We start from the raw sequence: 13,107 nt of genomic DNA on the forward strand, positions 1-13,107 counted from the left end.
AACAATTGAGCATTTTAAAGTTTAATTCTGTATCAACAAAAAGGCAGTACAAATTCTCTTACATAGAATCCCCAAGCAGTCAATCAAGGCCATTCTCACATATTCCCTCCCATCTCCCCTTCCAGTAGCCTTCAGCACAGAAACCATTCTGATATGGGTCAAATTCTGAGGCAAGACAAAGCGTTCAGATTTAGAACAAAGGCACCGAAACGGTGAACAGAACAATCTTCTGGAATTCAGCGTTTTAATGTTGTGCCAACCTACTTACAAACATATAATAAGTCTGTATTTGTAACAAATATATTTTATGATATCATCTTGAATAGTGTAGAAGCACATGTTGTGCACTGCTTTATAAGCACACTGAAGTCTTAGTGGTAGACTTTAAATAGAAAGAACATTCTGGTGTAGGTAAGAAAACATTCTCCATTTAGGTAAACATTTGCTCCATTTCACCACAGGAGAAACCGGTGCAATTAAGGCTTTAAGTGTGTTTCTGATATGCTCTACATTCTATTATATTGACTAACTTATTACTCAAATCTGTCTGTAGATCCACAACAGATGCTGAAAAAGCACAACACTGATTCATAAAAGCAGTATCCCGTGAAAGCTGTAGACCAGAATTTTTGGTGTTTACTGACATAAGAATATAGTAACAGGAATAAATGGGTTGGAGTCCATAGAATGACTGAGGTTTCTACAGTAAAGGAAAAAAATGACCATAGACACAGTAGCGTCATAGAACAGCCCTACTGGGTTTAAGGCAAGCTAGAACATGGGTTCTCTTAAAGACATGAGAACGCAAAAGAATGTGCATATTGCTTGGCTGGTTTTACATATACAACGAGTAAAGCTAACGGTCATGTGTAAAATGTAAACACTTGATATGTTGTGTGATTGTTGGGGGGGGGGTGGGGGTGGGGCCTGGGTCTGCTCGGGTGGACGGACAGACAGACGGAGGCGGGCGGGGTGGTGAGGAGCCGCCTATGTGAAGGTAACACCAGCCTCGTTGTACACCTTGAAGACCTTCTCGATGGCGTTGACGTACGCTGCCGTCCTCAGGTCAAGGCCCAGGTTGTACTTGTTAGCGGTGCGCATGATTTGCTAAAAAGGGGAGAGAAAACAAAGAATATAAACTCAACCAAGATATTCATCTCCGTGTCCCTTCAAGTAATCATTATTTTCCCATCCTCCATTTCTTACCTACAGCAATACACCACTATTGTTCCATTATCAATGCAGTGATCCATTTCCACAGGACAATAAAGCATCTCTATGTGTACTTTTAAAGAAATAACCCCCAGGGAGCAATAAGCAAGTAACAAACCAGCAGACTCTCATGCAGTATGTCTGCACAGACTACGACATTTCCTGGGAGATGGTATAGGCAACCCCATATGATGCAGGGGGATGTCATTCCACAAAGGCTGGATCCTCAGTCAGACGTGACATTAAAGTCATCAGTGTTTGTGGGATAGATAGTGTGTTAATGGTAGAGGGGAGCAGGGTAACGGTCTGAATCTTCATCCTATCTCTGCTCTCTCTGGCATCAGTGCTGGGCCTTAGCAATGATGAGAGACTAACAAAGCCCTGGCTGCTCCAGTTACCACTGCTCGCACGCACAGCAAACCGGTGAAAGAGGATGTGGGTGTGGATGTGGGTGTGTACCATGTTCGAGAGCGATTTATTTTATGAGCTTGAATGAGGAACAAAAAAAATGGTGGCAAGATAGCAGTGAAAAGGCAATATGAGCTTAGTGCTGTTTGGGTAATGAGATGTGTAAAACAGAAATGGAGCTTGTCACTGGACCATTGAAGCATGACTTCAACTTTCAAGACTTCATTTCCCCGAACAGGAGTAATGGGATGCCTCAGGACCTTGTGTTGGATTAACACAGCATTTCCTTTGAATAAAACCCCTGTCCCTGGACCTGTGAGGAACCATTTAGCCCAGATAATCATGTTTAAGCAATCGGCCTCTTACCCTGGCAGACCTCTCCATGGTGTAGGCCAGTCCTGAGTGCACAATGTCCTTCTCTGAAGCTCCCTGGAATCAAAAAGAGAAAAATACATTGAAAATAGGGCTCAGAGCTCACATTTAGCCCACTAAACTAAACCCTTACTCATTTCTGGAGAAATGCAGCTTAACTGTGATATACAGAGTTCCAAACTGCATCTGGAAGCAACGTCAGCACAAAAGCTGTTTGTTTTCCATGGCCGAGCAGCCGCACACAAGCCAAAGGGCACCATGCGCAAGGCCAAGTGTCGGCTGGAGTGATGTAGAGCTCACCGCCATGATTCTGGAATGAGATGTTTGACCAGCAGGTGTCCATATACTCTTGGTCATGTAGTGCTACATTTTGACCATGTAGAGTGTTGCAACCAAGGACAGAATTTTTTACGCTCTATGCACTTCAGCAGCCCTGTTCTGTGAGCTTGTGTGGCTTACCACTTTGCGGTTGAGCCGGTTGCTCCTGGACGTTTCCACATCTCAATAACAGCACTTACAGTTGACCGGGGCAGCTCTAGCAGGGCAGAATTTTGACCAACTGACTTGTTGGAAAGGTGCCACGTTGAAAGTCAGAGCTCTTCAGTAAGGCCATTCTACAGCCAACATTTTTCTATGGAGATTGCATGGCTGTGTGCTCAACTTTATTCACCTGCCATCAACGAGTGTGACCCGAAATAGCCAAATCCACTCATTTGAACGGGTGTCCACATACTTTTGTATATATAGTGTATTTCATATCTTAATAAAATATTGTTTGATTGAAGGGAGAGTAATCCAGGATCATAGAAAGGCCAGTGTGGGAAGGGTTGTACTCACAGCGATCCTGGCCTGGAACTCAGAGGTAGGGACCACAGGGATGGCTCCTCCGTGCTTCCCAAACTTCCTCTCCAGACTCTCCTGGACGGACACTGAGGGAGACCACAGACAGTTCATATGTATATGACTAGATGATGTATATTATGTTGTAGTGAATATGGATATGAATCTGACTAAATCCTCATTGAACCATCATGAAGGATACAGCTCATAAATCTTCACCTTTAGGTCATTTTATAGTTAGTTCACCTGCATTAATAATCTGGTATAAATGTTCTCTTTCTACAAAAACGTTACGTGTTTGGCAATTCACAGCCGTATCTATTCTGAGCTCTTTTCCACGTCTCCAACACTGCCCAGTCTTGCCACTCTCGTGAGACTAGGGAATGGCTTCAGCTTCTGAAATATTCAGAAACCATCCCACTCAGCGACTAGCTTAACCCCAGCTCAGTCCTCCACTGCAATGTACTGACAACCGAATCTACATACATGTTCTGAGGGGCTTTTGTGTGAAAATGCATGTGCACAATATCAGACTGCCTCATTGATGCTGCTGATAGACCGGGAAGAGAGAAAGAGGGTGAGTGTTAGACAAGGCCTGCAGACAGTCAGCATCCACCTCTTCCTGGAAACCCTACATAAAGTGACTGACAATAATGTTCTCGCTCACCAGGCACAGAAGGAGGGGCTGTACTCTGTGTGCTGTGCGTGTGTGTGTGTCTGCGTGCCTACTCTGCAGTCCAATACATTTTTTATGTGCAACATGAGTCACAGCTGTAAAAAAACAACAGTGTGTTTAATCAGCCTCGGGTTTGACATTTCTAATAGTTCTCATTCCCATTCTAACAAATCTCCCCATTGACACGGGGAAGTAATTAAAGATTTACACTTTAGTATAATACAAGATCAACAACATCCATCTTTGTGACTTAACAGAGAGCAGGCTGAACTTAGTAGGAGCGAGTGCTTCGCTACAGGTAGAGAAATGTCAGACTTACTGAGCAGGTGGTAGTTGGAGTCCCTCTCGTACTTGAAGGTCAGTCTACCGTAGCTGACATGGTTCAGGTTCTTCAGCCACTCAAAGTAGGAGACAGTCACTCCACCAGCATTCAGGTACATGTCCTAAATAAACAAGAGAGAGGGCGAATCAAGAGCTGTGAAGTCACAGAGACAGATGAAGCAACTATCCGCACTATATTGATTTCTAAATCAAATGTATGATAATTGTTATTGTATGCATTGTCTTAAAATATCCCTGGACTATGATTCATCTCCACTCAAAGAAGTAGAGTCAGACTCTGGAACCCAGAGGTATGCAATCCAACTCATCAATGTTCCTGAAATCCCAGTCTTCATGTAGATTTAACAAGTCAGAATCTGGCCTACTTCCAGGCTATTTTTCTGTTGTTGATCTTGGTCTGTGAAACCGACTCTAAAAATATCTACGTCTCCAGGAACAACAGAATCTAATGGAACCTGCTACAGGTGTAGGGCGGGCCAGCCCCTGAAGGGACTCCTATCAACTCTAAGTAAGAGGGTTTGTCTTCTCAAGAATTCAGCATTCTCCGCGTTGCTCTTGCCATTCCCCATTTTCTCACATCTCTGTGAAGCAGTAGGTTCTGTTGTGAAAACATCCTGTAGGTCTGCTATCTGATTGGAAGTTGACCAATAGGATTACTGTTGAGTTAACAACTCAGATTTAAATATAAACATATTCAAAGGGTTAGAAAAAGGGTATTAGCTTCATTGTGTCTCTCTTTGTTCCTGACCTGCGCTGGTGAGACACACTCGCCCTCTTTCTCTCGCCACCCCAGGGATACCTGGGGCGTGGCTTTTCAGGCTATGACGTCTCTCTCTCAGTCTCCCTCTCCCATGAGCTAAGGCACAAGCAATGGATTCTTTGTCTCGTTCTCTCCCTCTCATGCCTTGAATAATGCTTTGAAATATTAGTAATGCCTTGTAACTTAAAGGGATATGTCGGGATTTTGGCAATGAGGCCCTGTATCTACACTATCGTTCAAAAGTTTGGGGTCACTTATAAATATTCTTGTTTTTGAAAGAAAAGCACATGTTTTGTCCATTTAAATAACATTGAATTGATCAGAAATACAGTGTAGACATTGTTAATGTTGTAAATGACTATTGTAGTTGGAAATAGCTGATCTTGTATGGAATATCTACATAGGCGTACAGAGGCCCATTATCAGCAACCATCACTCCTGTGTTCCAATGGCACGTTGTGTTAGCTAATCGGAGTTTATCATTTTAAGAACGCTAATTGATCATCAGAAACCCCTTTTGCAATTATGTTAGCACAGCTGAAAACTGGGTATCTACTAGCATGCTAGCAGATACCCATAGACTTCCAGTCACTGCGCTGACGCTAGTTAGCAATTGCGTTAGAGCTAGTTAGCAACTCCCTTCAAACTGCTAGCACATGGTATCCACGAGTTCATCTGACCCTGGGGAAGTAGATAAAGGGCCTCAATGACAAAATCCCAAAGTATCCCTTTAAGCCTTGTATGTGAATTTGTTCATTTTACAATGTAATTAAATCAATTAGCCTTTAGAATTCCATTCCCAGACCTTTCTAATACTTTAACTCAACTACAGTCTCTTGCACATTGCTAAATCATCTTTATGGAGTCAGATAGTTAATTTAATAGAATTTGTTAGCATACACGCTACAGTTATTACGGGTTGCATGCGAGGTATAAATAATATACAAACATGATAAATATTTCCCAACTACACAAGTGGATAAATGGATAATTAATTCATATGCAGTCTGAAATATGAATGCAGCCTCTTACAGGAATCACCATGATATTCCTCTCCAGGAAGATCTTGTCAGCGTCCGGAGTGGTGGGGCCGTTGGCTCCCTCAGCAATGATCTGGAACAAACAGAGGATTTAAATACAATCAACGTACAGAATACAGCTCTCCACAAATGTGTTTTTACTGTTAGTGATGATTGTGTACGTTTTACATAACTTACATAAACATGACTAAACACCCCCGATTAGCCTGCTCGGGTCAAACTGACTGGAACAAACACATTCATGTGGAATTGTTGCACATCGCCCAATGCTGGTCTGACCTTGGCTTTGATTTTGTGCGCATTGTTCCTGGTCAGCTGCTTCTCGCTGGCGGCGGGGATCAGGATGTCACAGTCGGCCTCCAGGATGCTGCCTTCGTACGGTGTAGAGTTGGGGAAGCCCACGATGGTGCCGTGTTGCTGGTGAGAAGGAGGAGAGACGAGAGAGAAGGAGACACAGAGAGATAAAGTAGACAGACAGTACCACTTGTCATCCGTCTCAGATGGCTGTATGGCTGTGGGGGACTTTCAGAGTGTAGCGACACTGTACGTCCTCTAGGTGGTAGCCTTAGACAGTACGCTCCACTGTGCTCCCCACAAGGACAGGGAACAGCCAGAGGTCGGGCGACCTGCAGGCTATTGACCGTAGCTAGGAGTTGTGTACTGACCAGCTTGTAGTCCTCCAGCTCCTTGGGGTCGATGCCATTGGGGTTCCAGATGCTTCCATCCATCTCTCCAACACCGACACACTTGGCACCGAAACGGTGCAGGTAACGCATGGAGTGCATGCCCACGTTACCGAAACCCTGGGAGAAGAGGAAGAAGAATGACACGCTTCAGAATAAAAGAGAGAAAATGGGCCAAAAAGGTTCCAACCTAGGTGCCCTGTGGTAGACAATTCACGCGTTGCTAAGCCTGTTCCGCTTGTTTGCACCAAATGTCCATTTACGTTTATGTTCTTGTTCATGAGACACATGCTCGGTTGGCACAGTAAACATGTCATGTAGTGTCTTCTGGTCCAATGAGTTTATTGTTCGGTAACGCTAATGAGGACACAGTAATAAGTAGAGATTGTAATTAGCAGTAGCAATGTGTTCTACTGTAGGAGGGAGGACAGTCCTCTACACATCCAAATGGAACACCTTGCTAACGAGCCATTATCCCGTCTGTTCGTGATAATACCGACCTCGTGGGTTCCATCCAATAGTAGCCTCGAATGTTGCTACCTCTAACCAAAACGAAAATACATGTTGTGCTTGATCTGATGACAACCAAGCAGAGTGGATATTCCAATACCTTTTAACATCCGGGAACATATTCATACATCACTCAGATATCAATTATTTATGTCATGAGGAAAGTAGGCAGCTCCACTACAGCAGCGGCCAATAGAAAGACACAAGTCAGCAACCTAGATTACTGACGGCACTCCCTCCCCACGGTCTTTCCAGGCGAGCAGAAACATGCTCGTGAGGTATGGATTTCAAGGGATAAGTATGCGTTAGATTACAGACACATTTTTTAAAAAAGGCATCTGGATCGAATTAAATCTGGCCTCCAAGATGTTTTCCTAATGACATTTCCCATAATTACATTAGAAGGCTGCAGAACAGAGGAATTGATTCTCTGGCCAATTTTGCACTGAATCACGTACAGCTGATATCTTGTCAACATGAGGGGGGGAATCTATATGTGGAACATAAAGGCTTATTGCTTGGTCTCAGTGCCAAAAGGTACAGTCATTCTGTAGACATATAAGCAGTGCTGAAGTAGATGCATACATTGCATTAAACAGCGCTGCCATAACAGAAGACACTGTTAGGTGCAGAGCCAAACCTCTTATTGCTTTGAAACCTGATGAAAGACGCTTAATGAAATGCCATTCCTAATCAATAAGTGCCGTGTCTGTGTACCTGGATGACAAAGGTCTTGTCGGCGAAGCCGGGGCTCAGGCCCAACTGGGTCATGTAGGCCGTCTCGTTGATGAAGTTCTCGATGCCGTGGAATACTCCACGCCCGGTGGCTGAGATCCTGCCGTGGATGCCCCCCTGGCTGATGGGCTTACCAGTCACACAGGCATGGGCATTGATGTCCTGGACACAGAGGAGAGGAGCGTGTGGTTGGTTAGTGGTGGAATTAGCAACTTCAAAGAAAACAAATTCCTCAGTCGGCCATTTTATTATACATATTTTGTAAACCTTGTATTAGGTACTCTGGACAGTGTCGACAACATATGTTGGGATCTACTGAAGACAAATCTTTCAAGGGGAAAAGATAGGGATCTAGCGAGACTCCACGAAAGAAATATTTGACTCAGAAACAAATCTAATTAGAAATCTGCAGTCGATGACTATGCCAAAAAAACAAAAGTCACACTGTGCCCTCTTCTCGGTTTTCTTCAAGAAGTTAAATCCGCTTTGTGTTTCATTTCCTTGCCACGATACTAACAAATATCACAATACTGGTATCGTCCACAGCACTGTCCTGTCCTCAAACTATGATAAGCCTAATCCTAGACAGCACAAGAGCACACGTCTCTTCATAGTGCTGTTTTTAGACTGAGACCAACTTCTATGACTATGCTATAGGGTAGAAGTTGTAGTGTACAGTTGAAATGCTTTACCTTTTGGAGTGCTCCCTGACCTCTTCCCTGACAATCAACAAAACATATATGAGCATGCAATACAGCAAGAGACTGGTTGAGCTTCGTCTTTCGAAACGCTGTCATTAGAACTGGAACAGTAGCCTTATGACAAGAAAATACTGGTAGAAGTGTCAGTTTATGGAAAGTCAAAGCACTTCCTCTACCGCCAGGGCGATTGGAAATGGATCTCAGAATACTGTCTGGAGCCAAGGAGCGACGGTTACGAGGCCAGCAGAACTTCCTGGAAAAACGCTAATCAACAAAAGGGATAGGGGAAAAAAACAGTGACATAGTGGAGATGTTTACTCAGCAAAGACAATAGGGATGGCTAGTGTGCAAACAGAATAATCACAACTTCAGCAACCATACACAGATAAGCTCAGCTTTGTGGTCTGCGGTTGTGTAACAATCGCTTCGTTATCAGGGTGATAAGACACGAACAGATTAATGGTGATAAAATATGCAAAGCAGAGGAACACCTGAGAAAGTTACGTATATACTAGCCTAAATAAAGCAAACACCTGAGAAAGTTACGTATATACTAGCCTAAATAAAGCAAACACCTGAGAAAGTTACGTATATACTAGCCTAAATAAAGCAAACACCTGAGAAAGTTACGTATATTCTAGCCTAAATAAAGCAAACACCTGAGAAAGTTACGTATATACTAGCCTAAATAAAGCAAACACCTGAGAAAGTTACGTATATACTAGCCTAAATAAAGCAAACACCTGAGAAAGTTACGTATATTCTAGCCTAAATAAAGCAAACACCTGAGAAAGTTACGTATATTCTAGCCTAAATAAAGCAAACACCTGAGAAAGTTACGTATATACTAGCCTAAATAAAGCAAACACCTGAGAAAGTTACGTATATTCTAGCCTAAATAAAGCAAACACCTGAGAAAGTTACGTATATACTAGCCTAAATAAAGCAAACACCTGAGAAAGTTACGTATATACTAGCCTAAATAAAGCAAACACCTGAGAAAGTTACGTATATACTAGCCTAAATAAAGCAAACACCTGAGAAAGTTACGTATATACTAGCCTAAATAAAGCAAACACCTGAGAAAGTTACGTATATACTAGCCTAAATAAAGCAAACACCTGAGAAAGTTACGTATATTCTAGCCTAAATAAAGCAAACACCTGAGAAAGTTACGTATATACTAGCCTAAATAAAGCAAACACCTGAGAAAGTTACGTATATACTAGCCTAAATAAAGCAAACACCTGAGAAAGTTACGTATATTCTAGCCTAAATAAAGCAAACACTTGAGAAAGTTACGTATATACTAGCCTAAATAAAGCAAACACCTGAGAAAGTTACGTATATACTAGCCTAAATAAAGCAAACACCTGAGAAAGTTACGTATATACTAGCCTAAATAAAGCAAACACTTGAGAAAGTTACGTATATACTAGCCTAAATAAAGCAAACACCTGAGAAAGTTACGTATATACTAGCCTAAATAAAGCAAACACCTGAGAAAGTTACGTATATTCTAGCCTAAATAAAGCAAACACTTGAGAAAGTTACGTATATACTAGCCTAAATAAAGCAAACACCTGAGAAAGTTACGTATATACTAGCCTAAATAAAGCAAACACTTGAGAAAGTGAGGGATACAAAGTATATTGAATGCAGGTTATTCCACATAAGTGAGGTTCTTGAGTTAATTAGGCAGTTAACATCCCATCATGCTTAGGGTCATGTATAAAAATGGCCAGTTGCTAGTAGAGGAGATCTCGGTGACTTTGAAAGGGGGTCTCAAAGGAGCATAGGTGGTTTAATGGGTGTATGCGTGTCTCTCAATCCAATTGAACACTGATGGAACATTCTGGAGCGGCGCCCGAGACGGCCTTTTCCACCACCATCAACAAAACACCAAATTATGGAATTTCTTGTGGAAGAATGGTGTTGCATCCCTTCCAGGCAGAATCTAAGCCAAGGCGCATTGAAGCTGTTCTGACGGCTCGCGGTGGACCAACACCCCAATAAGACACTTTTGTGTTGCCATTTCTCTGTATTTTGGCAGTTACCTGTATACGCATTTCCTTTTCCTTCATTTCAGTGGTTTACAGTAATTGTTAAAAGCCATTTAACTTAGTTGATAGGAAGTTCTGGGGAAAACTCAATGTCTATTGTTGGAGAGGGCAGTGAGTTTATACAGGGAACACGTACATGATGGCCCATGGTGTTGGCATAGGTGTCAGCGATCCATGACATCTCCCGCTCTCCAGTGCTCATGTCAGGGGCAGGGACATCAATGCCAGGTCCTGACAGGAGAAAGACAAAATAATGTCATTTTAAAGTAAACTTATAGGATAACTAAAATGGCTTCAGTAAAAAAGAAACAACCAATACTGAAACATGCAGACCCATCTAAATATATTGCTGTGAAACAATAGAGGCACTCATGGCCCACTTTGAAGCTATGGCAGTGTACGGAAGACACAGTGCCAGAGGGTATGGTTGCCGTGCAGGGTTACACACCCCTTAAGCACACACACACACCGTTCAAAAGTTTGGGGTCACTTAGAAATGTCCTTGTCCATTAAAACAACATTGAATTGATCAGAAATACAGTGTAGACATTGTTAATGTTGTAAATTACTATTGTAGCTGGAAACTGAAGATTTTGAATGGAATATCTACATAGGCCCATTATCAGCAACCATCACTCCTGTGTTCCAATGGCACATTGTGTTAGCTAATCCAAGTTAATCATTTTAAAAGGCTAATTGATCATTAGAAAACCCTTTTGCAATTATGTTAGCACAGCTGAGAACTGTTGTTCTGATTTGAGAAGCAATAACACCGGCCTTTAGACCAATTGAGTGTCTGGAGCATCAGCATTTGTGGGTTCGATTACAGGCTCAAAATGTCCAGAAACAAAGGACTTTCTTCTGAAACTCGTCAGTCTATTCTAAAACATGTAGCTATACAAACAGTCCCCTCCTCCCTCTATGGGAGAATGTTGGGGATGCCTTTTAATAACAGGCTCCTCTGGACTGGTCTGATACCTTGCTGATTGGTGACCATGTGGACCACATTTACAGCTTTGGATAACAAATAGCGACAAAGTGAGCAATTCTTGTCTTTTGAAACAATGTGGACTTGTCATGCTAGAAGCCCCTAATAGGTCACAGGCACAAGCATTGAATACATAACCCTAAAATAACTCTTAAACAAGCGGACATCCTCGGGAGTGATAGGGAATTGTTACAAGGAAATGTGACGTTAATGTGAACTCCTTCTCTAATTGCGATGTCAAAACCCCCAAAAAATATTTTGTGGATTATTGCGTTTTAGATAGTTTCTGGTGTACCGTTTTCCCTGTATTCCCATCCTGAGAGGTTTCCCCTTGTGATTCCTGGAAGGTCAAGCTGCCTTCATGCCTTGTCAAGCCTTTTGTTTAACCCCTCTCGCATCGTGGCCATTTGTGTGTACTGCACTGTGGGCTCATGAAACCCTGCCTCTGACAGTATGGGCTAGGGGGAAGGCAGACCCATTCCAGGGGACCATGTGTTCATGCGGCCATAGACATTACCGCCAGATATTCACCAGCAGCCTTCAATGTTCCCCTGGACACAGACACAACTCACCAATAAAACCCTTCTTGGCCAGCTCAATGGTGAATCTTCTGGTGATTTTCTCCAGTTCATTGTCCTGCACACAGAGTATAACGGTATGATAAAAGGGCATTGCATATTTCACTGGTAGTAAAGTCAGACAAAAGAAGTAAAGGCACTACTATCACAGAACAAAAACGTCCTACTCAAATATTAAGAAGCAACATCGTCTTCAGGTAAGTTAATACGACTAAATTAAAAGCTGGATTACTTGAATTTATTCAAAAGAACACCAAAAGTGACACTCATCCACCTGGCTCAAGGACAGAAAGTTCTTGAGTATCAGTGACTAAAATGCTTCAACTTTCAGAGCCAGCAGCCTAGCAGATAAGAGGGGGGTGGGTGTCCCAGTCATGATGTCTACCAGCTGATGGCTCAGCAGTTCTCCCCCAGAGCAGAGCTGCCAATGTCTAATGGAGCCCTAGGGCCACTGGCAACAACAGACGGGATGGGTCAGCACTGGGCTGGCAACAGGAAGGGGAGCGAGATCCCACTGACTAACAGCTTCCTGTGTAGAGCTCTATAGAACACTGAATGGGGCGATCTATTATTTTACACAAGATATTCAATATATTAATAACTTCTGATACAGTATGTACAACCTGCACTTAATCAAGTCATTTGCAAATTCAAAAGAGAACCTTATTAAGTGCAGGATATGCATATTTTGTATTCATGATAAATCATTTTCTATACGTAATCTCAGCTATTTTGGGGTCAAAGTTGAAGGTGGAGATTCCCTCATCCTTGTTCCTATCACTGCGAAAACAAACTCCACTGTATGGTCACATACTAGAACATCCTGCACAAGGGGTAAATACAGAGCAACGAACCAAGGGAGGTAAAAATTAAATGCCTTGACAGCACTCTAATCACTAGTTTAGATGACTTGGTAATGTGAGCCTGTATGCTAAGCTCTGAGAGTCACAGATAAACCATTTCACAATAAAAGACCAAATGGCCTTGTTGAAAGGGAACACACCCTAAAGCTAATGTGAAAGTGACACGTGACTGGGTGAAAGGACATCAATAATAAGTAGGTCATCAAATACTCTGGCGAATCCAGAAACAAACGAATACCCACAGTGTAATTCTTTACATTGATCTTCACTCCAGCTTTGGCTCCTCCAAACGGCACATCTGTAAAGGATTTAAATGGACGGGGTTGCAACAGAAAG

At 42.5% G+C, this 13,107-nt stretch overlaps 1 protein-coding gene across 1 annotated transcript in view; it reads right to left on the reverse strand.

Moving 5' to 3' along the window:
- The window catches only part of LOC109899669 (glutamate dehydrogenase, mitochondrial-like), a 23,212-nt gene continuing 10,105 nt past the window's right edge, over positions 1-13,107 (reverse strand). The window contains exons 3-13 of the mRNA XM_020495099.2: positions 13,014-13,069; positions 11,903-11,966; positions 10,479-10,573; positions 7,561-7,740; positions 6,316-6,453; positions 5,930-6,067; positions 5,643-5,723; positions 3,828-3,951; positions 2,830-2,921; positions 1,987-2,049; positions 1-1,107 (exon numbers count right to left, since the gene is read on the reverse strand). Of these exons, the coding sequence (XP_020350688.1) occupies positions 988-1,107; positions 1,987-2,049; positions 2,830-2,921; positions 3,828-3,951; positions 5,643-5,723; positions 5,930-6,067; positions 6,316-6,453; positions 7,561-7,740; positions 10,479-10,573; positions 11,903-11,966; positions 13,014-13,069 (1,151 nt within the window). The 3' untranslated portion in view covers positions 1-987. The remainder of the gene's footprint in view (positions 1,108-1,986; positions 2,050-2,829; positions 2,922-3,827; positions 3,952-5,642; positions 5,724-5,929; positions 6,068-6,315; positions 6,454-7,560; positions 7,741-10,478; positions 10,574-11,902; positions 11,967-13,013; positions 13,070-13,107) is intronic.

Source organism: Oncorhynchus kisutch, linkage group LG11 (genome assembly GCF_002021735.2).
Source record: "Oncorhynchus kisutch isolate 150728-3 linkage group LG11, Okis_V2, whole genome shotgun sequence".
Lineage (NCBI taxonomy): Eukaryota > Metazoa > Chordata > Actinopteri > Salmoniformes > Salmonidae > Oncorhynchus > Oncorhynchus kisutch.